Here is a 27198-nt window from a genome sequence, read left to right on the forward strand (position 1 = left end):
CAGGGCAAAGCCCACCGAGGCATTAACTTATTTTACAGAAGTTACCTGGCCACACACGATGTTGGCCCCGCTCCGAGTTGGGACACAGAAGCCCATCACACAATTCGTCTGCAAAATTATTGAATGGCGATTGGCCAATCCCAGCAGAGCCTCGTTGAACCTCAAGCCTCCCTCTTCAGGAGTTGTCCGGCTGCGTTGGCGGCATCTTGGCCAAGTCCCTTGACGGGCGATTGGCGTCGTGTTTGGGGGGCCAAACCGGAGGAAACTCCCACAGTCGCGCACAGATCCATCTATCGCCAGCAAATCCGCTACCCAGATCTGTTAATCGCTTGCCGAGTACAAATGGTCACTCTAGGCTCTCACCCGGTGATAAGCCAAGCTCTATGCATAATTGAGGAGGGGTGTGGTGCAGTGGTTAGCATCCTGCACCCCAAGACCGGAGCTTGATTTCTGGCCTTGGCTAACATCACTGGCGAGTGATATCAAAACCAAACCTGGACATCCCACACCTTCAGCAACCCACACTCATCAGCGTGGTGAAGTATGGTGTGCCATGACCAACAGTGTGGGGGTGGTCTTCATCCAGCAGTGGGTGGACAAGGAACTGTACATGCAACACGTGTTGTACTATGACGAATTGATGGAGCAGGTCTGCAACATGCGGGCAGGTTTGGAGGATCACACACAGATGGGAGACATCTGTTGTTAGAACGAGGTTGTGTCTACAGAAGAGGGCGTGTGTGTACAGAAAGTTCACAGTTTCCTCGCGCAGGCGACGTTGGATCCCACATCACCGTCGACGGGGCTTGTACATCACCCACCTCCGTAGGTAATCATAGACCTCGTGAGCTGACAACATCATCGCCATCGCGCTCACCCTCGCATCCACCATGACGCACACCGCACAGATTACTCAAAAAGCTGAACCCGGTCATCCTGATTCAGGCCCCTCCTGGATTATAAATTAAAATACAAGAGACGTGCCGGGACATTAAAGTTCTGTGTTGGAGACTCAGTGAGGCTGTAAACAAAACATAATCATCATCAACAGCAGCAACAACAACAACAGCAACAACATCACGACCACCTCCACTCGCTGTCACCTGATCTGGTCCCAGTTGGAGGCGAAAATGACCAAGATCTTCCTGCCGTAGTGATCGGAGTGCGAGAGCACGCCGGGGAAGCCGTTTCGCAGAGCCTGCCGGATGCCCTGGTCGGTGGCCTTGAAGTTCTTGAACATGTCCAGGTGCTGCTGTCGGTACTCGAAGTACTGGGCGAGCAGCTTGAAGGCCTCGAAGTGGTGGAACTTCCGAGCACGGAGGAAGCGCAGCACGAAGGCGTCGTCCGTGCGGAGGAAGCCGATGTCCGGCCGGGTCACGATCATGTCCCTCACCTCCTGGATGTCCTGCTGGATGGCGTCCGGCCTCTCGCAGAGCTCCACGCGAGCCTTCTCCAGCGTGTCCGCGCGAAGTCCGGACTGCAGCGCGTGGGTCATCATGATGGAGGTGAGGAGGAGCTGGCGAGCGCTGATGAAGATGATGATGGTGGTGGTGGTGTCCAACGGTCGTTGATATAGATATTGACGCAGTAGATGGTAATAATTACGACGATTCAATCGATGATATGATGATGGCGATTATACGGACCCAGTAGATTCCATGCTGATATGAAGTTAACACTACTGGCGAGGATCTGGACTGACCTAAGATGATATTATTATGGCGATGAAGATTAAGATGATGATGACGATGATATAGACATAATATATGATAATATGGCGATCGTGATAAAAATAAGATGGGTGATTATTTTGATATCAGAGACGATATGGACGAGATGGTAGTGACATTGAAAATCCAATATAGATGCTGATGACGCTGCTGATGACGATTTAATCATGCGATAAATTACCGAGGGTGACAATACGTGCCGAGATAAGGATGGTGATGATGATCATAGACCGCAGAGAGTGCACCCAAATGGTAGCGTGCAGCTAATAAAACGAACGCTGGAATTGCACAGACCGGGCTGACGAAATCCATTTGACAGAATAAACACGACCATATGCCCGTCACACCAGCAGTACCACGAATCAGCCGTCACTCCATCAACTCGTGCAGTCTCAGACGAATCAAATAATGCCCTCGGACCACACTGCTGCCGGGCAACACGGCACCGAGGACGGCTGCTGCCTGGCGAGGCGACACGGCCACAAACCTGCTACTGCTCTACCCGCCTCGATCATCAGCAGCAGCAGCATCGTCATTCCCAAGCGTTCACAGCGAACAGCATCATCAGCAGCATCATCATCAGCAGAATCCTCCTCCCACGCTTCTCCTTCCTTGCATGGCCGAGTCGCGACCCTCCCGTAGCCGAATCGCTGGGCCCGCAAGCAGCAGAGATGATGGTCGGCGATGGTGCTGCTGGGGAATAGCTGTCCGTGTCTGGCTGTTCGCCTCCTCCTCCTGCGGCTGCTGATGCTGATTATGGATCGCTCCTCGCACCGCAGCATCCGGCACCAGCAGCAGGGTCTGTGTGTGTGTGTGGTAACGCGTCACTCAGCAGTCGCGCGCAATCCGTGGGCGGGGCTAGCTCACCGACTCATTCATTCACTCATTCACCGTATGAATCATTTACCGAGTCATTCATTCACTCATTCGCCGAGTCATTCCTTCACCGAGTCATTCGTCACCCATTCACTGAGACATCCATTCACTCATTCGCCGTGTCAATCATTCCCCGAGTCAATCCTTCACCAACTCATCACTTCACTTATTCACCGAGTCAATCATTAACCGACTCAGTAGCTGGTTGCTGTAATATTTTCATGGATTCACGCAGTGGCCAAATTGCTCTTACTGCATATCATTGTATAAACTCGTTCACTCATGCAATTCATCAGATGATGCATTAGAGTACAAAATCATTTACGCAGTCAATTTAGCTTATCTCATCCATAATTTTCAATCATTGGCTGATTCTATAATTGTTTAATTGATGTACGGTATTGTCCACCGACTGATTTAGTTCGATTCACACTCTCAATTACTAATCCAATTGTTATTCACTGAGTTGGTCATTTATTAACGCAGCAAAACGTTTCAAATTCACCCATTCATATATGAAATTAGTAAATTGAATAATTAGTTCATTTAATAAATGTATTATTCATTTGCATTCTATAATTAATTTATGCAGTGGTCTGTTTACTTGCTAAATCATTCATTAATAGCATATTCACTCATATTCTTTGGGTCTTTCGGTAAAGCCACGTAGATAGAAAAATAAAAATAAACTCATCATTGAGTCATCCCACAGATTCGGTCGTTAACTCATTCACACACCCGTTAATGCAGCAGCATATGTCGAGTCGTCGTTTATTACGTTATCTTTAAAAAACATATAATAGTTGTATTCATTCATTATTTAATTCACTCATCCATTCGCTCACCATTATATTCATTCGCGCATTTATTCACAAATTAGCGTAGTCGTTCATGTATGCATTCATTTGCATGAATTACACTGCCAATTTATTCAAACATTAATTCAGCTGACAATGCGATCTTTATTGCACTTATTATTTTAAACATGATATTCCCCATCCCTCGTTGGAATTATTAATTGTCAGCTAAATGGTCATTACTCAACATAACACGTCGCTGCGGTCGACACAAACCCCCTTTGTCGTTATGATGATGATGATGATTATTATTTGTATTTATACGGAGCGATTTGCATGTAAGGAGGGCCCGATGGTAATGCAGGGGCCCAGCTGGTATCTCGAGCATCTACTGGCACTGTGCATGTGAAGTGCGCGTCACAGGCGGCACGTTTATCAGTGCCGCAGGGGTTGTTGGCTGCTCAGGGCCACACGAGGCGATATGAGAAACGTTTGCCGGGAAATAGCGCGCACGCGTGCACTATATTTTGTGCACACCAGAACACATTTATGCCACCAGAACTTTGCACGCATCAAAACCACAATCCGAACGGGTAAAAAATATATAGGATAGGTTATGTATGGCTATTCTTAGGTTTTTTTTCGGTAAAGTCACGTAGGTAAAAATTTTAAATTAAATTTTTTTATTTTACTTTTATTATTTTACATTTTTTACCTACGTGACTTTACCGAAAAAACCTAAGAATATGAATCCTTGCAGTCACGAAAGCTTCAAATCTAGAATATGTATGGCTATGTTAACTATAAGTGTATATTATATCGGTTGGACAATCGTGTCACGTGCGTTGTTGTGTTATCCTTGATAACGCTTCACACGAAAACGAGCCACGAGTAAACGTATACAGCACGTGTATTCATCACCATCATGATGGTGATGCCCTTCACCCAGAAAATATTGAGTCTCAATAATATTTGTTTTAAAATATCGATTCAAAATTTAAAAAAATATTGGCCTAATATTTTTAGGATGGTCCAGCTACGTTGGGATGTGTGACCAAACTACATTCGTGATGAGCGTTTTGGCTTCATGCGGGAGTCAAACGGAGCACTCTATCGACCGTCTCATAAGCCCCACGCACTGCCACAGGCACAATACTGGTTTATAAAGTGTTGGTTTTTTGCTTTTGTGCACATTGCATAATTTAATTAACCCAAAGTGTATCTTGCTGACACGAACAGGACCGCGCTGCTTTTGATGGAGTGATGGATTCGTCGCTCGTGTGCGCAGCGCCTGTTGCGACGTGCTTGATGATCAACATTGTTGCACATCGCAGGATTGTCGGAGATGGGGGCGGCTTGGGGGATGAGGCGTTCATCCAGCAGTGGATTGACCATGAGCGATGATAATGCAGTTTGAAGTTAATTTCGTTTAACCAGGAGAGGAACTTGAAACACTTTGTATAGCCTCATCTGCAAGCCTGACCTGGCCCACCACGAATGATCCTGGGTCACCAAAACGACAACGTTAATCAATCAAAATAAATAAATAAATACGTCGACGAAGCGCATTGTCTGATGGCTGTTGTTGGTGGGGTGAGAGAGAGATGAAGGCCCCCGCACTGTACCGTGTGGCCTGGCCTCGTGGCGTTAACCAATGCGGCTGCCCACAGAGCCCGGCACCCAACAGCCGCGGTTTCCATATCAGGGCCATCAGTGGCGCCCACTAGTACGCCAGGCTGCTGCTGCTGCAATCCTCGGCCTCTTAGCAAGCGGTTGAGCCCGCCGTCATCATTGGCCATGGCCAATCCACTGCTGGATGAAGGCCTCCCCAAGCCGTCTTGTTGTCGGAGTGAACCCACGAGGGCAAGCTCATCAATGGGCGCCGCGGTGGCGAGATGTTCACTCCGTCGCCTGGTATACAGGAGGTCGTGGGTTCGATCCAGACCCTGACGCCTGCTGCTGTATATTTGGAGTTTGCGTGTCTCTCTCCACGTGGTGAGATGTTCACTCCCTCGCCTGGTATACAGGAGGTCGTGGGTTCGACCCAGACCCTGACGCCTGCTGCTATATATTTGGAGTTTGCGTGTCTCTCTCCACGTGGTGAGATGTTCACTCCCTCGCCTGGTATACAGGAGGTCGTGGGTTCGATCCAGACCCTGACGCCTGCTACTGTATATTTGGAGTTTGCGTGTCTCTCTCCACGTTGTGAGATGTTAACTCCCTCACCTGATATACAGGAGGTCGTGGGTTCGATCCAGACCCTGATGCCTGCTGCTGTATATTTGGAGTTTGCGTGTCTCTCTCCACGTGGTGAGATGTTCACTCCCTCGCCTGGTATACAGGAGGTCGTGGGTTCGACCCAGACCCTGACGCCTGCTGCTATATATTTGGAGTTTGCGTGTCTCTCTCCACGTGGTGAAATGTTCACTCCCTCGCCTGGTATACAGGAGGTCGTGGGTTCGACCCAGACCCTGACGCCTGCTGCTGTATATTTGGAGTTTGCGTGTCTCTCTCCACGTAGTGAGATGTTCACTCCCTCGCCTGGTATACAGGAGGTCGTGGGTTCGATCCAGACCCTGACGCCTGCTGCTGTATATTTGGAGTTTGCATGTCTTTCTCTCCCCGTGGTCGCGTGGATTTTTCTCCGGGTCCTCGAGTTTTTCCCTCCGCATTTAGAAACGTGCGCTTAGAGTATTTGGCTGCTGTAAATTTCCACGTGATGATGACAAGCCACTTCGTTGAGATATAATTTGTGGCCAGGTGGCTTCTGAAAAATAGCTATATCGCTCGGTGGGCCTTACCTGATATAAAATAATTGTACATGTCCCCCAAATTATTTAATTGCGCTGTCCAAGTTTGTAACTCAAGTCTCCTCCCTCCCGCAAGTTTGGTATCTGCTGTCTCGAGCATCGTCGGCGCTCTTAGTTGCTGACTCCTTTGCATTATGGGCCTTCAGCGATGTGCTCAGCAACTGCTAGTTAAAAAAAAAAACATTTCAGGTTGTTCTTCAATATGCGTCCCACACGGACCTGCTGTTATCATCACTTCATTGGCTGTGTGTACATTCGTGGTCACCCGTCTAGAAAGCTGTCATGCACAGGCGCACTTGTGTTTGTTTAAAGTGATTGAGATTCGTACAAAGGTGTCCGTGTGCTGCAGACGAATGGATTTATCTTCGTGCTTATTTGTACCTACTCTGTGTAATACACGAATGCCCAATGCATTGGCCACTACTACACGTCCCCATTCTATATTCGGTGCTCGGGTTAGTATTTTGGTTGTGAGTGTTTGATGTTTCTGAGCCACTTGTCATAGCTGGCAGCATGAACTGATCAAATACTTTTACATATTCGCTGCGCATTACAGGAATTAGATTTCTCCCAAAAAAATCGCCAGCTCCTACTTCAAGGCAACGGCTGCTGTGTGCACTTCGTATCATTCCTAGAGCTCGAAATGTTTAATACAACGCGGGGTAAAGCACGCGCGCATCGTCGGCTTTACTTCGCGGGGAGCATTTGCTCGGTAAAGATCGTTCGTGATGGGCGTTGCTGTATTTAACATCGGTTTTTTTTTAAAAATGTATGAAAGGGCACTTAAATCATCAACATCCGCTCCACTCTGCCCCAATGTATATTTGGTCACCAGGGGGAGACACTTGCACATTATGTGGCGAGATTTTTTCAGCGTGTTGTCTTTGTATTGGTGCAGTACATGCTGCACTGGCAAGACATTGTTTTGATTTAAAAACTCATGGAGAGAGCCTAATAGTGACTTAAGGTGTCTCGATCTCTGAACAGGATACTGGCTTACTAACGCAACACGGTAAACATTGATGATATAAACTGGCTCAGAGGTCAGAGTAATGAGCCACCGCTGCTCAGGTCCTGGGTTTGAATCTGGGCAGCTACCCTTTGCTTAACACTGCGTCGTGTTAAATGTTGGCTTCATACTTAAATTAGATAAATTACAGCTCTCAATGTTAACTATTGGTTTGACTGTCATTCGACAATGCCTTAGAGCAAAGTAAATAACACTGTATTCTTATGTTTTTTTCGGTAAAGTCACGTAGGTAAAAACATTAAAAAGTAAAATAAAATACAAATCACGACGTTTCGGAGGCAACACAAGCTTCCGTCTTCAGGTGGTACCGTCACAGCCACGACAGCTGTATCAAGTAAATGAGAGATTGCAGGGGCTACCACTCCGTTTATATAATGGTTGGAGAAGGTGGTGGGGCAAGGGCCGCATACTTTTTATTAATATGGTAAGGTGAGGCTTAAGACTAAGAATAGACTGCATACCACAGGCTGAGCCTTTGTTATGGAGAGGTACGGTTTGTGACTCAACCTGTAACAGGGAGACCACCACTAAACATGGTATTTGACAGACAACCATCACAGTTTTACCATGTTTAGTGGTGGTCTCCCTGTTACAGGTTGAGTCACAAACCGCACCTCTCCATAACAAAGGCTCAGCCTGTGTTATGCAGTCTATTCTTAGTCTCACCTTACCATATTAATAAAAAGTATGCGGCCCTTGCCCCACCACCTTCTCCAACCATTATATAAACGGAGTGGTAGCCCCTGCAATCTCTCATTTACTTGATACAGCTGTCGTGGCTGTGACGGTACCACCTGAAGACGGAAGCTTGTGTTGCCTCCGAAACGTCGTGATTTTTATTTTATTTTACTTTTTTATGTTTTTACCTACGTGACTTCACCGAAAAAACCTAAGAATATGAATCATTGCAGTCACGAAAGCTTAAAATCTAGAATAAATAACACTGTGTAACACATTTTTTTTGTTCCTGAGTAGGAAGTGTTATTTCATTATTGGTTATTCCTCAAAAGTAGAACAAATGGCTATTATTTCCCACAAACGTTGCTTTTGTGACCAGGAGAGTGATATTTTGAAATTTACCTATTTTCCAGAACATTCCAGATAGATTCAGTGCTGAGTAAACTTGGAGTAACTTCTAGTATAAATACAGGGGCCTTAAGCCCACCAGTTCAGTTTAGTTTCAGCTGCCTAAGTGGATACATATCTGCATTTTTCTGAGGTGGCATCAAGAGGCTGCAAGCATCCGGCAGACGCATTTTGCTATGTCTGCGGCCAATTTATCAAGACAAGAGCGAAAAAGTACTCTGTGGAAGCATCTGCTAAGATGTGTAAGGCCTACAAGGCATATTTTGGCATGCCTGTCGGGGATCAAGACAAACCCTGGGCACCTCTGGAAGGTAAGATGAACAATTGTTGCTCGGAATTTTACGTTGTAAAAAAAAATCATAAGAAAAAAGTTGTAAAAGTTTTAAATTTTAAAATGTTTTACAATTTCAATGTTATTGAAAAAATATATCATCATGAAAAATGTTGCGAGAATCTCTTACACATTAGTCATGGGTGAAATAAATGTATTTTTGTAGGATGATACAGAGGGGAAAAGAGAGCCATGAAGTCCGCTATCCCTATAATTTGGCGGGAACCGACTGACCACTCAAGCAACTGCTACTTCTGCATGGTGAACCCTTCCAAACGTCCGACTGGCAGGAATGCACCTGCGATCATGTATCCGGACCTTCCTTCGTCCATCGCCCCGGTGCCACACTGCCATTAGCTCCCCATACCCCTCTTTAGAAGAGCGCAGCAAGTCAGAGAGCGAGGAAGACGTAGATCCAGATGACAATTTCAGAGGTGGAGCTGAGTAGAGAAACCCATACTACCCCAACCAAAAATACCTCAACGACTTGATCAGAGATCTTGGTCTCACCAAGTCCAATGCCGAGCTTTTGACATCTAGGCTCAAGCAGTGGAACTTGTTGGATGAAAGTGTGCAAGTCGCAGTTCAGAGGAAGCGTCACCAACATTTTTGCAGCTTCTTCACCCGTCAAGATGGGCTCTGTTTCTGCCACAATGTGACCAGTCTGTTCGAGGCAATCGGAATCGCCTGTAACCAGAATGAGTGGCGCCTCTTCATTGACAGCTCATCCAGGAGCCTCAAAGCCGTGCTGCTCCATCATGGTAACAAGTACCCGTCTCTTCCCCTGGCTCACTCGGTGCACCTCAAAGAGGATTACAACAGCATTAAGACCTTGCTGGACGCCTTGAAGTATGATGAGTACGGCTGGGAGGTCATCAGAGACTTCAAAATGATGGCATTCCTGATGGGTTTCCAAGGCGGGTTTACCAAGTTTCCCGGCTATCTTTGCCTTTGAGACAGCTGGGACACCAAGGCGCACTACCACAGGCAGGACTAGCCACAGCGGACCGAGTTCTCTGTGGGGAGGAACAACGTCAAGTGGGAGCCACTGGTGGACCCCCGGAAGGTGCTGATGCCACCACTGCACATCAAATTGGGCCTTATGAAACAATTTATCAGAGCTGTAGATCAGGAGTCGGCAGCCTTCAAGTACCTTCAAGACTTATTTCCTAAGCTGTCTGAGGCAAAAGTCAAAGCTGGTGTCTTCATTGGACCACAGATAAAGAAGATCCTGGAGTGCAATTAATTACCAGAGAAGATTACTTATAAGGAGAAAGCGGCTTGGAACAGCTTTGTCGCAGTGGTTTGTGGCTTACTGGGCAATCACAAAGTCAAAAACTACGTGGAGCTGGTTGAGACTCTGGTTAAGAACTACAGCACAATGGGCTGTAGGGTGCCCCTCAAAGTCCATATCATCGATGCTCATCTTTGTCGTGACGTATATTGGGTCACTACGGTGTTTAGCGCCAGCTACTGAGAGAAGAGTGCAACTGTGCGTGTTAGAGCCTCTCTCTGGCACCAGAGTAAATATGGCATGGAAGGGGGCCCTAGGGGGCATGGTTCTGGTGACAGTCACAGAGAGAGGGCAGTTGAGGACGTGACCGTCTGGGTGAACCCGAGAGGGCACATGACCAGGATAGGATAATGAGGGGGGCCAAAAGGTGGTGAGAGGGACATGTGATGTATAGCCCAGAATCTTCTAGTAGGATCTAGAAGGGGGCGTGGCCGAGGGCGGAGCCAGGCCACGCCCAGGGGCACAAAAGGGAGGTCCTGAGAAAGGATCGAGGCTGTCTGTTGGAATGGAACCCGTCGGTGCTTCGTCTCTTCGATCTTCGGTCTTCGGTCTTTACGCTCGGCATCGAGGGTCAGCCAGTGTGTTACTGACTGATCCGGTTATGTCGTTACCCTGTTGTGGTCTAGTTACCCCGTTGTGGTCTAGTTAACCAGTGTACGTTTATGTAGTTATCCTGTTGGGGTGTGACAATAAACGTGTTGCCTCCAAGTTCAAGTGTATGCCTCCATGGAACCCACTACATCTTGATAAATTCAAGGAGAACATGGGAGCCTACTCGGAGGAGCAAGGCGAGTGCTTCCACCAGGATATACTGGACTTTGAATGCCACTACCAAGGACAGTATAACGAGAACATGATAGACTACATTTGGGGGCTGATTCGTGAAAGTGATTTACAGTATAATCGTAAATCTCGAAAAACTACTCACTTCTAAATTTTTTGTAGTACTTTTTTTAAATTTAGTATAAATGCATGTAAATTTTTATTCATATGTTGTTGTTTTCTGACTTTATGTGAACGAAAAGACAAAAATTTGCCCATTTCTCATTGAATATAGGTAAATTTCAAAATATCACTGTCCTGGTCACAAAAGCAAAGTTCGTGGGGAATAATAGCCATTTTCTATACTTTTGAGGCATAAGCAATTAGGAAATAACAATTACTACCCAGGAACAAAAATTGTGTTACATAGTGTAATCGGACAACACACCTCCCTTTCCTTATCTGTCTCTCCACATGAGTTTTTTTTTCATGAATGCCACTAAAATAAAAGCACTCCCAGAAGGCCACGTGGCTGACGGGTTGTGTAGATTAATACTTGTGTTATTTTCATCTGCAGATACACGTAATGGTGGCGTGTTGTCTAATCATTTACTTTGCTCTAGGGCATTGTCGCATGACAGTCGAACCAGAGAGAGCCTAATGGTGACCTAAGATGTCGATCTCTGTCAGGCGATGCCGCGTGACAGTCAACCCAGCATTTAAGTGCAAATGAATTTCATTATTACAATTTCGTGGGAAGTATAAATTAGAGGTCATTTCAGGACAACCGCCAAAATGTAACATGATGCGGTTTTTATTGTTGCGGAGTGTTATCTTGAACTCTGATAAGCACGTGTTGCCAGCCCATCTTGTCTCTCCCCCCGCGGCTCAGAGAGCGTTCGGAGGCGATTGAAGTTCAGCTGAGTCGTGGCCTCGTCCCGTTCCGTATCGCGCGGCTTGTTGCGGCGACTGGAAGACTTCACAAAGCGAACTGGGTCACGTGACGGTCACACCTCTTATTATTTTGTACAAGTTCTCTTCCAGAGGAGCGTCCGTGGTCTCCGCAAGCAGCGACAGCCCACGCGCCGCAAACACCACGCTGCTCAATCAAATCCCCCGTGGCAGGGCCCGATTAAGGTCCTTGGTTCTTCTGCTTCGTCGGCCTTCGGTGATGACTTTCTGCAGTTGGTGCTGCTGCTGCTGCTGCCCCGTGTCACTACCGCCGCTGTCACTCCGCTTGTTTCACGTCGTACTTCGTCCAAAGGACAACAACGCCTTTGTCTTCCCTTGCACGACTCTCTGTTTGAGAATGAGATTGTGCAGAAAACACAATTTTGAAGATGTTAATTTTGCAATGAAAACATTTAGAAAATTTTCTCTCACCTTATGAAAAAAAATAACGATTGATATTAACATGACTCTGCCTCATTGTGTATATACTGTGTCTATCCTTGCTATATAAATATATTTATTCGAGAATATATCATGGTTACATTTTTTTATCATACAAAAAAAAACGTGGTCACATTTCTTCGCAGACCACAGACACAGTGCCTACTGTGGGACTTTTGGACAATCCGGCCCTGTCCCACGATCTGCCTGTCCTGCACTCAATATTATATGTATTTTTTACAAAAAATAACTCGCACAAAACGCGTAACGTCCACCTAAATGTCTTAGTCACAACCCCTGCAATAACAATTCCTTGTAAAAAAGTTAATCAAACATTTTTTTTGTACGGATGTAGTGCCTGAGATACGCGCCACACGCGGGAGTGCGCGTACGCGCGCGCAGAGTACAGTGGGAGCAAACGAGGTCGAGGTTGTTATTGTTGCTAGGCGTGAGGAGAAGGCCAGAGACGGTTAGGAGGCGATTAAGGACACAGGGCGCTGATTGGCTGGGAGTTGTTATTGTCTAGATGTGATGCCACGCTGTCTGAGGACGGTAACAGGTGGCAGGGAGCGATTAAGGACGGAGGGTGCTGATTGGCCGGGAAGTTGTTGTTGTCGCTAAGTGGCGCCGCATTGTCTGGGAAAACATGGCAGGTGCCTGCGGGGGCTAGGGGGCGATGGGCGTCACGGGGGATGCCACCGATTGAATGGAGATTAATTGGCTCGGGGATAAAGAGAGGGGGTTTTTGAAGCAGACAGGAGTTCGCGCCTGGGAGGGAAAGAAGGATGTTGGAGCCGAAGCAGCGGAGCCAGAAGCAGTGGAGAAGTATAGGATAGCAGTGGAGAGGTATAAGGTAGCAGTGGAGAAGTATAGGGTAGCAGTGGATAAGTATAAGGTAGCAGCGGAGAAGTATAAGGTAGCAATGGAAAAGCCAGCAGAAGCGGCTGAGTGTGACGGGAGAAGCCGATAGTGATACGGCTGAGTGTGACGGGAGAGCCGATAAAGAGCGGCTGAACTGTGACGGAGAGAGTGGAGAGGAGAGTCGACGGAGGAGAGACGCGGAGCGAGCGAGGCAGGCGGAACGCGGCGAGCGAGCGGAAGGTGCGCGGAAGGAATGTTGATTGGTGTTAGCTGGAGGAATGTTGATCGGTATTAGCGAAATAAAGTGAGAGAGAAAAGCAAGAAGCTGTCGTGTCAAGTCGAGCACTACACGTCTAATTATATTTATAATGCACCCGCGACTCTTGCGGGTTGTGCATGATAATTGAAAAACGAGGTGGCGATGCCCTCCTCTGAGAGAGCGAGCGATCTGCTGGCGCCCTCTCAGCATCCGCCTCCCAGGCCAGGAGCCCCAGACAGCAGCAGCAGCAGCCACGGACTCGACGGTCCAGCAAATCGCGGGGCTCTTCGCCGTCTCACAATCACCGCTAGTTCAATCAAATGAACCTCGTGGCGGGACCCCGGAGTCCCATAAGCCGCCGGCTCTCGCATAAACTGCGCTTCGACGTCATTTTATGTCTGTTGAAGGCGAACGATACGGCAGTCTATTCCTCTCGACAAGCTCTACTCGATGCGCTAATCATGTTTCAAAGTTTTGTGTCTTCTGCGCATTCGTCCTCGCTACGCTTGGACATGACATGATAACAGAACGATCTGCGCCCGGTGGGTCGCGGCGTTTGTGTGCACGGTGGGACGGAGTCGCCAAAAATAAATTCATTAATTACGATTTTGACTTCCGTTTATTCGGGACCCCGGGGTCCCGCCATGAGGTTCAAATGTAGGACATTCGTGATAGGCACGCTTCCGTAGAGGGAACTGCATTTTTAAAGATAGCTTTGGAATACAGAGCGACAACTCAAATACGTGAGCAGGTTCACGTTCTGTGCGTCCATGGTCTTAGCTGAAATGCAAATGTCCTCATTTGAAAATAAGTTCCACTGGTTATTTATCAACGTGTAAAATTAAACTTTCTGTGAAGAGCGAGCAAGTTCCCCTTTCTCATAACATAACCAACTTTAAAAAGTAGACACCCCGTTTGATTACATCACAATTGGGAGTCTTCAGGGGCCGTCCATAAATGACGTCACGTGATTTTGGACAATTTTTGACCCCCCCCCCCCCCCCTCGTCACACGGCGTCACAAAAAGTCAGACCCCCCCTCAAATATGACGTCACAAAGCTCTGCCCCCCCCAAAAAAAAACACGCTTCAAATAGTTTTAAACGATTGTCATTGTAGTGCGTATTTAATGTGGCGCTGCACTCTGATTTTGTAGGAGTGTTGTTATAACAATTATATATTTATTTAAAGTTGCGCATTTTTATGTGATGTCACACTTATCACCCCCCCCCCCTCGTCACACATTGTCACAAAAATATGACCCCCCCTCCCCCCTCGGTGCGTGACGTCATTAATGGACGGCACCTTAGAAATATAACGGTGATATGCAGTGCCGGATTTCCTAGTAGCAAAAGTAGCTACATATGTAGCTACGGGCCCTGCACTTTTAAGGGCCCCACGCTAAATGCTTTCAAGCTATCAATGCAGGTTCAGTGATGCTGCACTTGCTCTATTACTATAGTACTATACTGCCTTCAACTTTTGCGAACGGCTGGGTCTTTAAGGTTAGCGATTTGTCGTATAGCAAATTTAAAACATACAATTACTTTGCTATGCAAGTTCAAAATGTGTGTTTTAAAATTTACGTGTTTTTTTATTTAGGGGTCCCTTTATAACATATGCTACAGGCCCCGCACTCGCTTAATCCGGCATTGGCGACATGTTTTTGATTACACGCTGAAAACAACGATCTAAAGACCCGGTAGGAAGAAGCTATTCAAATGGACATCGCGATGAGAGAAAACATCTCAAACCCACAACCCTCCTTGGCATCTCCTTCAGCCGAGGCTGGGGAAACGATTCCTGACCGCGAACCAAATCGGACGTTTAAATAAATACCTTTGACGAGCAACCAAACGTGAACACTCACGTAAGTAACTTCTGTCATTGCAAGAGGCCCTTGCTGACGTCCGTGTGTCACGTCCCATTGCAAGGGAACACACGCGCGAATTAAATACCTCATTTTGATTGTTATGTAAGTGGGTTTGGGCAGGGCACGTAGCTATAAGGGATAATGGTCATTGGTCCAGACGAACGACAGGGTGACGTTCCGTTTCGGTTAATTTTGTCTAACCGGTTGAGAACTCAAGAGGCCCGGATGAGTCTCATCTGCAGCAGTGATCTGGGGCGTGAGTGAGCCCCACGGGGGGAGATGTTTGGCTATCTATGCACTAATTCCCAATTGAGCGATTGCAGCCACACGAGTGAAGGCCGCGTGAGAGGCGACGCCCACCCGAGGTGTGAGAGACGAGGTCGGCTCATTGTGAACCGCGAGAGCCGGCGACCACTCGGGGAGGCCTTCGTCCAGCAGTGGACTAACCCTGATGCTGATGATTGGGAAAGGACCCCGTTGACATTTAAAAAGGAGACGACAACAGGTCACACACGATTAGCGTCAGGAGCAGCGTCTCCTAAGGCTGTGCTGTCAACGCAAGTCGCTCGCAACACGCGCCTGACCGCAAGTCGCTCGCAACCCCAACCCGATCCCCACGGCAGCCGCGGGGCTCACACAACACGTGGCGAGATGTTCACTCCCTCGCCTGGTCTACAGGAGGTCGTGGGTTTGACCCTGACGCCTGCTGTATGTTTGGAGTTTGCGGTGTCTCTCTCTCTCTCCCCGTGGTAGCGTGGATTTTTTCCTCCGGGTCCTCGGGTTTTTCCCCTCCACATTTAGAATCTTGTGTTCAGAATATTTGACTGCTATACATTTCCACGTGACAAACCACTTCGCTGAGATATAATTTGTGGCCAGGTTGCTTCTGAAAAAGATCTACACAGCTCGTCGGGACTTACCTGGTAGCATAAAAAAAGAAATAATTTAATAAACAGCTTAGTTCGATGGCGTCTGCTGTTTACTCGCTGATGGCTGAGGGAAAAATTGAGATTTGGCACGACGCAAGACATCCTGCCATTCCCGTTTCGTTGGCGACAACAATGAGGCCATGTGTCTTCCTGTGCGACTGATTGAACCTCTGCACTGCCCTCTTGATAATTTGCAATATTTTGGTTGGAAAAGAAAAAATTCCGAAATGTCAGAAAGGCCAGAGGGATAAGCCTACCGGAAGTTGCGCCCAGCACTCCGCGCTTCAGCTTCGCGTTTACTTATTTATTTGTTTGTTTCGGGCCAAATCAAGGACACATTGTGAGATTAAAGTATTGTAGCGATATTTATAGAGAACAAGTTATATTTAGCTAAATAAATTTGATAAATGGGCATTTTTGACCGTCTGGATGGATGTTGTACTAAATAATTAGTGTCAACTTCTGTAACAACAAATATACTTGAAAAACGTAATGGTAAATGATGAACTCATGTTTGTGGATATGTTTACGGGGTGTTATCTATCAGGCACTTGGGCATCATATTTGTTTCACGTTAGACGCAAAGGAAATTATGTAGTGCCGAGTTTGTTAAGTTCAGATTGATATCAATATCATGTAGGCAAGAGATAAATGTGCAGCCCTGCAATAGCCTGTTTACGCCACTGCTGGGGATATGGCCTGCACAGGAACGCGCTCCAGAGAGGCCCTCTAGACGGTATTTTGCCTGCTCTGCCGTGCTGGCCAAACGTCTTGGAAGAGGTGGACCCAGTACCCACACTTTACCTCACCACAGGCGGCGACCTGCCAATCCGCTTCATGTGGTGTTGAATCCGTTCACGCTGCTGGGAGGACACACAGCGAGAGGATTTAAGGAATGTGCCAATTGTGCCAACTGCTTGCGCCAGAGGATTGAGACTGTATTGTAATTCCAGTGTGTTCACGATCCCACCGCAGAAGGTATAGTGTTATTCCATCAACTAATGTGTCCTACTTCTTCTTCAACTATATCGTATTAAATGCGTATCAATATTACGAGCACAGATTTACCAAACGAGGTGCTCTGCCCGTGGTGACTGCGTCTGAGTTGACCCGACCCCAGAGTGATTTCTCTGGTCGAGGTCACCTTTTTGACTTCACGTTGACCTTTGCAAGGCCACAGCTCGAAGGGAATATTTAGGTGTGGGGGGGGGGGGCATCTGAGTAATTATTTAACTCAGCCAGGCCCGAAAACTCCCAGGTGAATTTTTCTGACAAAATCTCTGGGAATTTTTTGGGGCAACGACTCTGGTTGAGTTCGCATTAAAAAGCCCTTCAGCTAAACAGGCCAGGTTTCAATAACACGACTTTTCTTTTAAATGCTCGTGTTGAAAAACGCCGTACTGTACTTCGCTATGAGTGTAAAAAATCTAATCTACACGACGCTGTGGTTTTTAAACAACCCCGTGTGCACTTGTGCCAGTGTGTGCATGTGGCTCCGTGTGTGTGTGCGCGCGCGCGTGGGTTTGTCAGGAAATATTGTTTGATCGAGTGAGGAATTAACTTCGGATGTCTGAAAGTTTTACAACTTCCAAAAACAAACAAAAAATACCTTTCAAAAGGCAGACAGACAGCTGCGAGTGGCGGTAAGATGCACTCCCTGAAGGTCGTGTGATCGATATGTTGTGTAGACAAATACTTGATATGTTTCATTATGTGAAGTGGCAATTATGGGAATAAGGAAAATGATGACATGACAGATAGGAGCCACACGGGGTGAGGAGGAAACATAGATTTTCACTTCAGTGGTCCAAAACAACACAGATATTACATAGCAGACACCACGAGCTGAGAGGAAGCCATGGGGACAAGGCTTAAACACTTTGGCGACCAAAATATTATTGACGCAGATGCAAAGTCGTCCATGACATGCCACGCTCAGCAGGATACCCACAACTGTGTTCGAATACACGACGCACACGTCGTCGGCCATGATCTATGCTGGACGAGGGCCTTCCCAAGCCATCCATCACAGTCGCAACGACGCATCTCGCTCCCGCACACGAGTTGACCTCATCGCTTCATCTCTGCCGTGGCAATCCTCCTGTGGCTGCCACTCTGCTGTTCGTCTCGACCACCGAGTATCTCTACCCCTAGCGACGTGTCCTCCTCACGCCGTTCACTTTGTTAGTAACAGTCAATACGACGTTAAGAACCTGTGTACATGCATGTACATATTTACGAGTGACCATGGCCACTGGTGGAGCCAGTGGGGGGGGGGTGGCACGTGCCCCCCCAATGATCCGATCGAAATCCCTAATTTCGATCGGATCATTGGGGTTTATTAGTAATAAATCGGCATTTTGCGACCCCCACTGCCACTGTGTAGCATATTATTATGTGCCAGGGACTCTATGAGATGATAGGACAATAGTCTGAGTCCATAATTGGCAATAAGTAACGGCAAAGCTGTTATAAGTGAATCATACAATTGTGGAAAGTTGCGTATACAGGACACGACTTCCCTGAAGGCATTCACCTTCAGCGAGCGCGATGCCGATCACACAACGCGGTTCGAATTCGACCCTCGATCGATGGCTGCGCCATCGCCGCACACGCGTCGAATAAAAAGCTTAGGGCCAAGTCCTTACTCACTAACAACTCCTTTCTTACTAACAACTCCTCTATCATTTTTCATTGCTGGAGGGGTTGCCCCCCCCCCCCCTACCTGTAAATCCTGGCTCCGCCATTGACCATGGCCGAGTTTCCACATCGTTCGGACAGGTTATTGTTGTGTACGGCTGCTGATGTAGACGCAGAGCAACAACCCGCTGGTCAGGCCGAGATAACCGCGTCAGGAGGCGCAGCGGAGTGCATCGCTGTAATGCCTCCTTCGTATTCGTGGATCGGGGCGTTGCGTCGTCACACGTTATACTGCGGTCTCTTCTGGATGACCACAGTCGCACAATGCTATTGGAGAAGATACTCGTTGGTTCTTTCGGTAAAGTCACGTCGAAAAATATGAATAACAGACCACGACGTTTCGATCGCCACACAAGGTGGGATGAGGACGATCGTAAATGACCCGACGCATCCCACCCGAGGATGATCGCTTGTATGGCGATAGAAACGTCGTGATCTAATATTAATATTTTTTTACGTGACTTTACCGAAATAACCAAAGAGTATGGATTCCCGCAGTCACGAAAGCTTCAAATCAAGATTACTACTGGAGAGGGTTGAAGCGTTCCATTTGTGCATCACGTATCCCCATCTGCCACGGTGTGTGCAGCGGATGCGGTTTAGTGTGGACCATGAGCTTCGTGGAAGATCAAACCCAGGGATATTCTGCATTGGGTCATTTACGCAGATGTTCGCCTACTACAACATTACGAACTAATAAAGTGTAACGCTATGCTCTGCAGTGTACACTCGCGTTTGTTTCATGACGATTAACACCAATAAAAGTAGCTCAAACTAAAAGCACTCCGGAAAAGCGATACTATTCCCGCCCCGTGTCCTCGTATTTTTTTTAAGTATCTTATGTAAACTTAGGGGCCGTCCATAAATGACGTCACGCACCTAGGGGGGGGGGTCAGACATTTGTGAGAAATGTGACGTCACATAAAAATGCGCAAATTTAAATAAATATAGACAACACGTTCTACTTAATTAAATATACTTTTTAATAAATGTGCTCTCCTACAACATCAGAGTACAGCGCCACATTAAATACGCACTACAATGACAATAGTTTAAAGCGATTTGAAGCATGTTTTTTTGGGGGGGGGCAGAGCTTTGTGACGTCATATTTGAGGGGGGGTCTGACTTTTGTGACGCCGTGTGACGAGGGGGGGTGTCAAAAATTGTCCAAAATAGCGTGACGTCATTTATGGACGTCCCCTTAGGCAGCTGTGCGTGTCGTCGTGGGTTATTGTAATCTCCGCTTTCAACAGGCCGAGATGTTGTTTGTTATCGCAGCTGATCTGATCGATATGTTCACCGCTGAGAGCTGTGATCAGAGAATAACACACACGTTTCGTTTTACGTGCAATTTGGGAGCCGGTTGATTCTAGATTTGGTTTGCGACAGTTTGACGTTGACGTTGAACATTCTTGACGTGATTTGGCCTTCTCAAAAATGACCGAATCATCAGCAAACAGGGGGTCACCTCTGATTGGTTGAGACCATGACCAAGATCGTTGACCTATAAAGAGAAGAGAATATGTCCAGAAAGTTGCGAGTTCAAATCCTCGCTGGGGCGCAGTGACTGTGCTGATCACACGAGCACCACTCACCCTCGGCTCGACTCACTTGCCTCTCCACTGGCTCCCCATTGCCAGCAGGGTCACACACAACGTCGCCTGCCTCTGCCACGGGCGCCTTCACATCTAGCTGGCCCCACCTTAACTCTCTTCACTCTTGACGACTTGCAGCACAGCACACGGCAGATGCCGTCGCAGTGCGACTCACGACCTCCTCTCGATACCAAGATCCGGGACGGTCACAGCTACGCGTCGCTTCTCGGTGGCTGCCCCCCCTTTCCCCCCACAGTCTGGAACGCCATCCCATCTGCACATTGGCAGCGTCACCTCCCATCGTCTCCTTCATGAGACACTTAAAAACTCGTCCCCCATAACCTGACTTTCGAGTGACTCTGAGCTCGGTTCCGCGCCTCTGAGTTGGCGGCCGTTCCGTCCGCAAATTTGCGCGCGTTACAAATTGCATAATCATCATTATTATTATTACTCAACGGTAGTCGATCCACGGAGATGTCCTCGTCCCCGCCGCAAATAAAAGGAATGAGGAATTTCCACGACTGTCTCGTGGCTGTAAACAGGAGACGAGAGCGTCAAACCTCGGTGCTCGTTTGAGCAGGAAATCACTTTGCCGACTCGGTTCAAATGGAAGGAAGCAAGCAAGAAGTCACACGGGAAGAAGGAAACGCTGCCCCTTCGGAGCCTGCAGCAGTGTCGAGTGCAACACGGCAGCTACATCGCTGGGATGCCCGGGGTCTTCGTTACACAGCGCACGGCATAACCATTCGCGTCGTCGTGGGTACGCGTCGTGAAGTCAGAAAGGTGGACACAACGACGCCTCCGCCGCGTATCTGTCCCTCCGCATGAGAAATTGAAGTATTCGTACGCGCTTGTCAGCAACGTGGACGCACAATGCGGCATTGTGAGCGCCAACGGAAATTAGATCCGGGACAAGGGTCGCCGCTTACGCACCAAGAAGCCCAGGTCACTTTGGCACGCGGAACACGTCTCCATCAAACTGATGTATAGCCCCCCGGTTGAGCTACGCTTTTCAAAGTAAATGATTCTTGGCCATTTTGTCGCAGCCAACGTTGCCCATGGCTCATTGTTTGCTTCTCTTGCTCCGAAACACGACGGTCTCGTTGTCAAGCAATGGACACTGATGACTTCGTAACAAAACGACGCAATTAACGGACATTGGTCTAAAGCAGTGTTCTTCACTCATTTTCAGAGGGGAGGCACTTTCGCCGATGAGACATCATCGGTGTGAGGGCCGCCACACATTTGAAACCATCGTTGGGTTTGACAGCACGATGATGATGGGGGATGTTTTCACCATTTGTGTATTGTCGGGGGACTCAGTGCCGCAAGGACCGCACTAAAGGCCATCAGGGGCCGCCAGTGGCTCGCGGGCCTTGCAGTGAAGAACGCTGGGCTAAAAGGAGCTGTAAGTGATCTCACAGGGTCCATCCACGTAATCTTGTCGCATATCGCTGGATAAATATCAACTTAAAAGTCCATATGCTAGTGATGCCACCTGTCTGGGTTTGCTCAGTTCGGTCATCGGTATCTGTCTGTGTTCATGGTCAGGAATTTATTTACACTCAGATGTGGTGGCATTGTGTTAAACATTATTACAGGAAACTGCGCATCGGTTTTGATGGACCTTGGCCGACTGAAAAATATTCTCCGGGTTTGCTCGGGGTGGTGGGAAAGGTCCCTCGTCTGTTTCCAGACTCGTAGCCAGGAAGTGGCTTCGCTTGACGCGCCGTGGGTTGCTTCGATACCTCGGCTGAGTTGTGAGAGTTCGCAGCGCTTCGTGACTGTGTGGCTTCACGGAGTGACCCACGTCGGTCCCACACCGACAATCGCAGACTCACACAGAGCCCACAGCCAAACACCGGTGCACTGCCCAGTCGCACGTGCTGGTGCTTTCGCAATTGCTCTCCTCGGTTTGAATTCCTGCTTGTGAAGGTGCTGGTGGCCATGAGAATCGTCGATTTCATTTACCGTAGACGACTTGTTTTCGGGGTAGATTAAATCCCGAAGGTCTCTGGTGGGAATCACCGAATGACTTCGGCTAGCTGGAACCATGGAGCATCTGCAGTGAACCATCTCAAGTAGTTATATCCAAGGCACTACTGTAATTACATTTAAATGCATCAAGATATGGTATGTGCAGTTCCATGTTGGAGAAGCACAAGACTCAAAGTCCATATGCTCCAGTATGACATGGCATCATCTTCTTGCCAAGTATTAATTGAGAATATGGATAAAACATGTTCATACAGTAATCATGTGGTCAAGAAATGTGTTGCAAAACCAATTGAAATGTGTAGCCAGCCAAATGTCTCGATTTTAATCCTGTATTTTACCGATGAATCAACACTAATATGGCCTGTGTCACCAAAAAGTCTATGGCATGCGAGGATTGTTTAGGATTTAGCATCGATGCCCGACACTCTCTTCTGTAAGATATGGAGCCACCACTCTCACATGATTCAATCAGCTGTCAAGGTGACGGAGCGAGCAGCTTGCGATCGGAAGGTTGCGAGTTAAAATCCTGGCTGGCGGTTGACTCAACCCATCATCCCTCCGTGGTTGATAACGATGTACCACTTTGTGGGAGAAGTCACAACGGAGGTTGTCCTATGGAGAGACTTTTGTACGCTTTGGGAATGTGGAATTTCCACCACTTGGGGCTCTAAATGGGAGATGGGCATCGTCCCGATGCTCATTCGAGTAGCAAAATCGCTTGAATTTCATTGACAAAATTATCATTTAGAAACACGCGTTTAGAGTATTTGGCTGCTATAAGTTTCCACATGATAAGCCACTTCGTTGAGCTGTCATTTGTGGCCAGGTCGCTTCTGAAAAAAGGCGGCACATCTCAGCGGGTCTTACCTGATATAATAAAACTTTGTTTCGTGTTATGACAAATCAGTGTGATATCTATAAATGGCTCGCCCTGTTACAGTTGCGTGGAGAGGTGAGAGGGCGCTGTGTGGAAATGGAGGAAGGCTGGCGTTGAGAGATTTTGCTGGGAACAACAATGGGACCTTTCACCCTGGCGCTTTCCTGCTCGCTCTCAAGGCCCCTGGGCACATTCCACCCCCATCCACACTTCAGAACATGGCGTACCTTTGCTGATTACTCATTGTGCGGGGAATAATGGAGAGAAAGCACATTGCCTTAATGAATCGTAATGATCTTTGAGTCACAGAAGCAAACATAATACAAATAATTGGATTTTGAAGGAACGTGTAATCATAAATTAGGAAAGCAATAACAGTTTCACACGATGGAATATTAAATCAGGAAACACGCACGTGTATATTCGTATTTATATATCAACTCTTACGAGCGAACAACAGTAATGGAATATCAAATGTGGATCATTTCAATCTGGTTAACATGCGTAAAACTAGTCCAGCAGCAATCCGTGTTCAACGCCGTTTCCACGCCAAAAAATTCTCACGTGGCTCGAGATTAAATGTTCTGAGGAGTGCAGGTACACGTGATGCTTGGTGTCTGGTAACAAGTGCCGGTCGGTACACGTGGCGTTTGGTGTTTGGTGGGAAGTGCCGGTCGGTACACGTGGCGTTTGGTGTTTGGTGGGAAGTGCCGGTCGGTACACGTGGCGTTTGGTGTTTGGTGGGAAGTGCCGGTCGGTACACGTGGCGTTTGGTGTTTGGTGGGAAGTGCCGGTCGGTACACGTGGCGTTTGGTGTTTGGTGAGAAGTGCCGGTCGGTACACGTGGCGTTTGGTGTTTGGTGGGAAGTGCCGGTCGGTACACGTGGCGTTTGGTGTTTGGTGGGAAGTGCCGGTCGGTACACGTGGTGTTTGGTGTTTGGTGAGAAGTGCCGGTCGGTACACGTGGCGTTTGGTGTTTGGTGGGAAGTGCCGGTCGGTACACGTGGCGTTTGGTGTTTGGTGGGAAGTGCCGGTCGGTACACGTGGTGTTTGGTGTTTGGTGAGAAGTGCCGGTCGGTACACGTGGCGTTTGGTGTTTGGTGGGAAGTGCCGGTCGGTACACGTGGCGTTTGGTGTTTGGTGGGAAGTGCCGGTCGGTACACGTTGTGTTTGGTGTTTGGTGAGAAGTGCCGGTCGGTACACGTTGTGTTTGGTGTTTGGTGTTTGGTGTTTGGTGAGAAGTGCCGGTCGGTACACGTTGTGTTTGGTGTTTGGTGGGAAGTGCCGGTCGGTACACGTGGTGTTTGGTGTTTGGTGTTTGGTGAGAAGTGCCGGTCGGTACACGTGGTGTTTGGTGTTTGGTGGGAAGTGCCGGTCGGTACACGTGGTGTTTGGTGTTTGGTGTTTGGTGAGAAGTGCCGGTCGGTACACGTTGTGTTTGGTGTTTGGTGGGAAGTGCCGGTCGGTACACGTTGTGTTTGGTGTTTGGTGGGAAGTGCCGGTCGGTACACGTGGTGTTTGGTGTTTGGTGTTTGGTGAGAAGTGCCGGTCGGTACACGTGGTGTTTGGTGTTTGGTGTTTGGTGAGAAGTGCCGGTCGGTACACGTGGTGTTTGGTGTTTGGTGTTTGGTGGGAAGTGCCGGTCGGTACACGTGGTGTTTGGTGTTTGGTGTTTGGTGAGAAGTGCCGGTCGGTACACGTTGTGTTTGGTGTTTGGTGTTTGGTGGGAAGTGCCGGTCGGTACACGTGGTGTTTGGTGTTTGGTGGGAAGTGCCGGTCGGTACACGTTGTGTTTGGTGTTTGGTGAGAAGTGCCGGTCGGTACACGTGGTGTTTGGTGTTTGGTGGGAAGTGCCGGTCGGTACACGTGGTGTTTGGTGTTTGGTGTTTGGTGGGAAGTGCCGGTCGGTACACGTTGTGTTTGGTGTTTGGTGGGAAGTGCCGGTCGGTACACGTGGTGTTTGGTGTTTGGTGAGAAGTGCCGGTCGGTACACGTGGTGTTTGGTGTTTGGTGGGAAGTGCCGGTCGGTACACGTGGTGTTTGGTGTTTGGTGTTTGGTGAGAAGTGCCGGTCGGTACACGTTGTGTTTGGTGTTTGGTGGGAAGTGCCGGTCGGTACACGTGGTGTTTGGTGTTTGGTGAGAAGTGCCGGTCGGTACACGTGGTGTTTGGTGTTTGGTGTTTGGTGGGAAGTGCCGGTCGGTACACGTGGTGTTTGGTGTTTGGTGTTTGGTGAGAAGTGCCGGTCGGTACACGTGGTGTTTGGTGTTTGGTGAGAAGTGCCGGTCGGTACACGTGGTGTTTGGTGTTTGGTGTTTGGTGGGAAGTGCCGGTCGGTACACGTTGTGTTTGGTGTTTGGTGTTTGGTGAGAAGTGCCGGTCGGTACACGTTGTGTTTGGTGTTTGGTGTTTGGTGGGAAGTGCCGGTCGGTACACGTGGTGTTTGGTGTTTGGTGTTTGGTGAGAAGTGCCGGTCGGTACACGTTGTGTTTGGTGTTTGGTGGGAAGTGCCGGTCGGTACACGTGGTGTTTGGTGTTTGGTGAGAAGTGCCGGTCGGTACACGTTGTGTTTGGTGTTTGGTGAGAAGTGCCGGTCGGTACACGTGGTGTTTGGTGTTTGGTGTTTGGTGAGAAGTGCCGGTCGGTACACGTGGTGTTTGGTGTTTGGTGTTTGGTGAGAAGTGCCGGTCGGTACACGTGGTGTTTGGTGTTTGGTGTTTGGTGGGAAGTGCCGGTCGGTACACGTGGTGTTTGGTGTTTGGTGAGAAGTGCCGGTCGGTACACGTGGTGTTTGGTGTTTGGTGTTTGGTGGGAAGTGCCGGTCGGTACACGTGGTGTTTGGTGTTTGGTGTTTGGTGGGAAGTGCCGGTCGGTACACGTGGTGTTTGGTGTTTGGTGTTTGGTGAGAAGTGCCGGTCGGTACACGTGGTGTTTGGTGTTTGGTGTTTGGTGGGAAGTGCCGGTCGGTACACGTGGTGTTTGGTGTTTGGTGTTTGGTGAGAAGTGCCGGTCGGTACACGTGGTGTTTGGTGTTTGGTGTTTGGTGAGAAGTGCCGGTCGGTACACGTGGTGTTTGGTGTTTGGTGTTTGGTGGGAAGTGCCGGTCGGTACACGTGGTGTTTGGTGTTTGGTGAGAAGTGCCGGTCGGTACACGTGGTGTTTGGTGTTTGGTGTTTGGTGGGAAGTGCCGGTCGGTACACGTGGTGTTTGGTGTTTGGTGTTTGGTGAGAAGTGCCGGTCGGTACACGTGGTGTTTGGTGTTTGGTGTTTGGTGAGAAGTGCCGGTCGGTACACGTGGTGTTTGGTGTTTGGTGTTTGGTGGGAAGTGCCGGTCGGTACACGTGGTGTTTGGTGTTTGGTGAGAAGTGCCGGTCGGTACACGTGGTGTTTGGTGTTTGGTGTTTGGTGGGAAGTGCCGGTCGGTACACGTGGTGTTTGGTGTTTGGTGTTTGGTGGGAAGTGCCGGTCGGTACACGTGGTGTTTGGTGTTTGGTGTTGGTGGGAAGTGCCGGTCGGTACACGTGGTGTTTGGTGTTTGGTGTTTGGTGGGAAGTGCCGGTCGGTACACGTGGTGTTTGGTGTTTGGTGAGAAGTGCCGGTCGGTACACGTGGTGTTTGGTGTTTGGTGTTTGGTGAGAAGTGCCGGTCGGTACACGTGGTGTTTGGTGTTTGGTGTTTGGTGGGAAGTGCCGGTCGGTACACGTGGTGTTTGGTGTTTGGTGTTTGGTGAGAAGTGCCGGTCGGTACACGTGGTGTTTGGTGTTTGGTGTTTGGTGGGAAGTGCCGGTCGGTACACGTGGTGTTTGGTGTTTGGTGTTTGGTGGGAAGTGCCGGTCGGTACACGTGGTGTTTGGTGTTTGGTGTTTGGTGAGAAGTGCCGGTCGGTACACGTGGTGTTTGGTGTTTGGTGTTTGGTGAGAAGTGCCGGTCGGTACACGTGGTGTTTGGTGTTTGGTGTTTGGTGGGAAGTGCCGGTCGGTACACGTGGTGTTTGGTGTTTG

The 27198-nt window shown here is 48.5% G+C and overlaps 1 protein-coding gene across 2 annotated transcripts in view; it reads right to left on the bottom strand.

The window, feature by feature from the left end:
• Positions 1-2492, bottom strand: part of LOC133347903 (clavesin-2-like) — a 48570-nt gene extending 46078 nt beyond the window's left edge. For both annotated transcript variants that reach the window (XM_061560638.1, XM_061560637.1), the window contains exon 1: positions 1104-2492. In XM_061560638.1, coding sequence (XP_061416622.1) covers positions 1104-1498 — 395 coding nt within the window. In that variant the 5' untranslated portion in view covers positions 1499-2492. The remainder of the gene's footprint in view (positions 1-1103) is intronic.
• Positions 2493-27198: the final 24706 nt, after the last annotated feature.

Source organism: Lethenteron reissneri, chromosome 26 (genome assembly GCF_015708825.2).
Source record: "Lethenteron reissneri isolate LAM-NWPU_2019-01 chromosome 26, ASM1570882v1, whole genome shotgun sequence".
NCBI classification, from domain to species: domain Eukaryota; kingdom Metazoa; phylum Chordata; class Hyperoartia; order Petromyzontiformes; family Petromyzontidae; genus Lethenteron; species Lethenteron reissneri.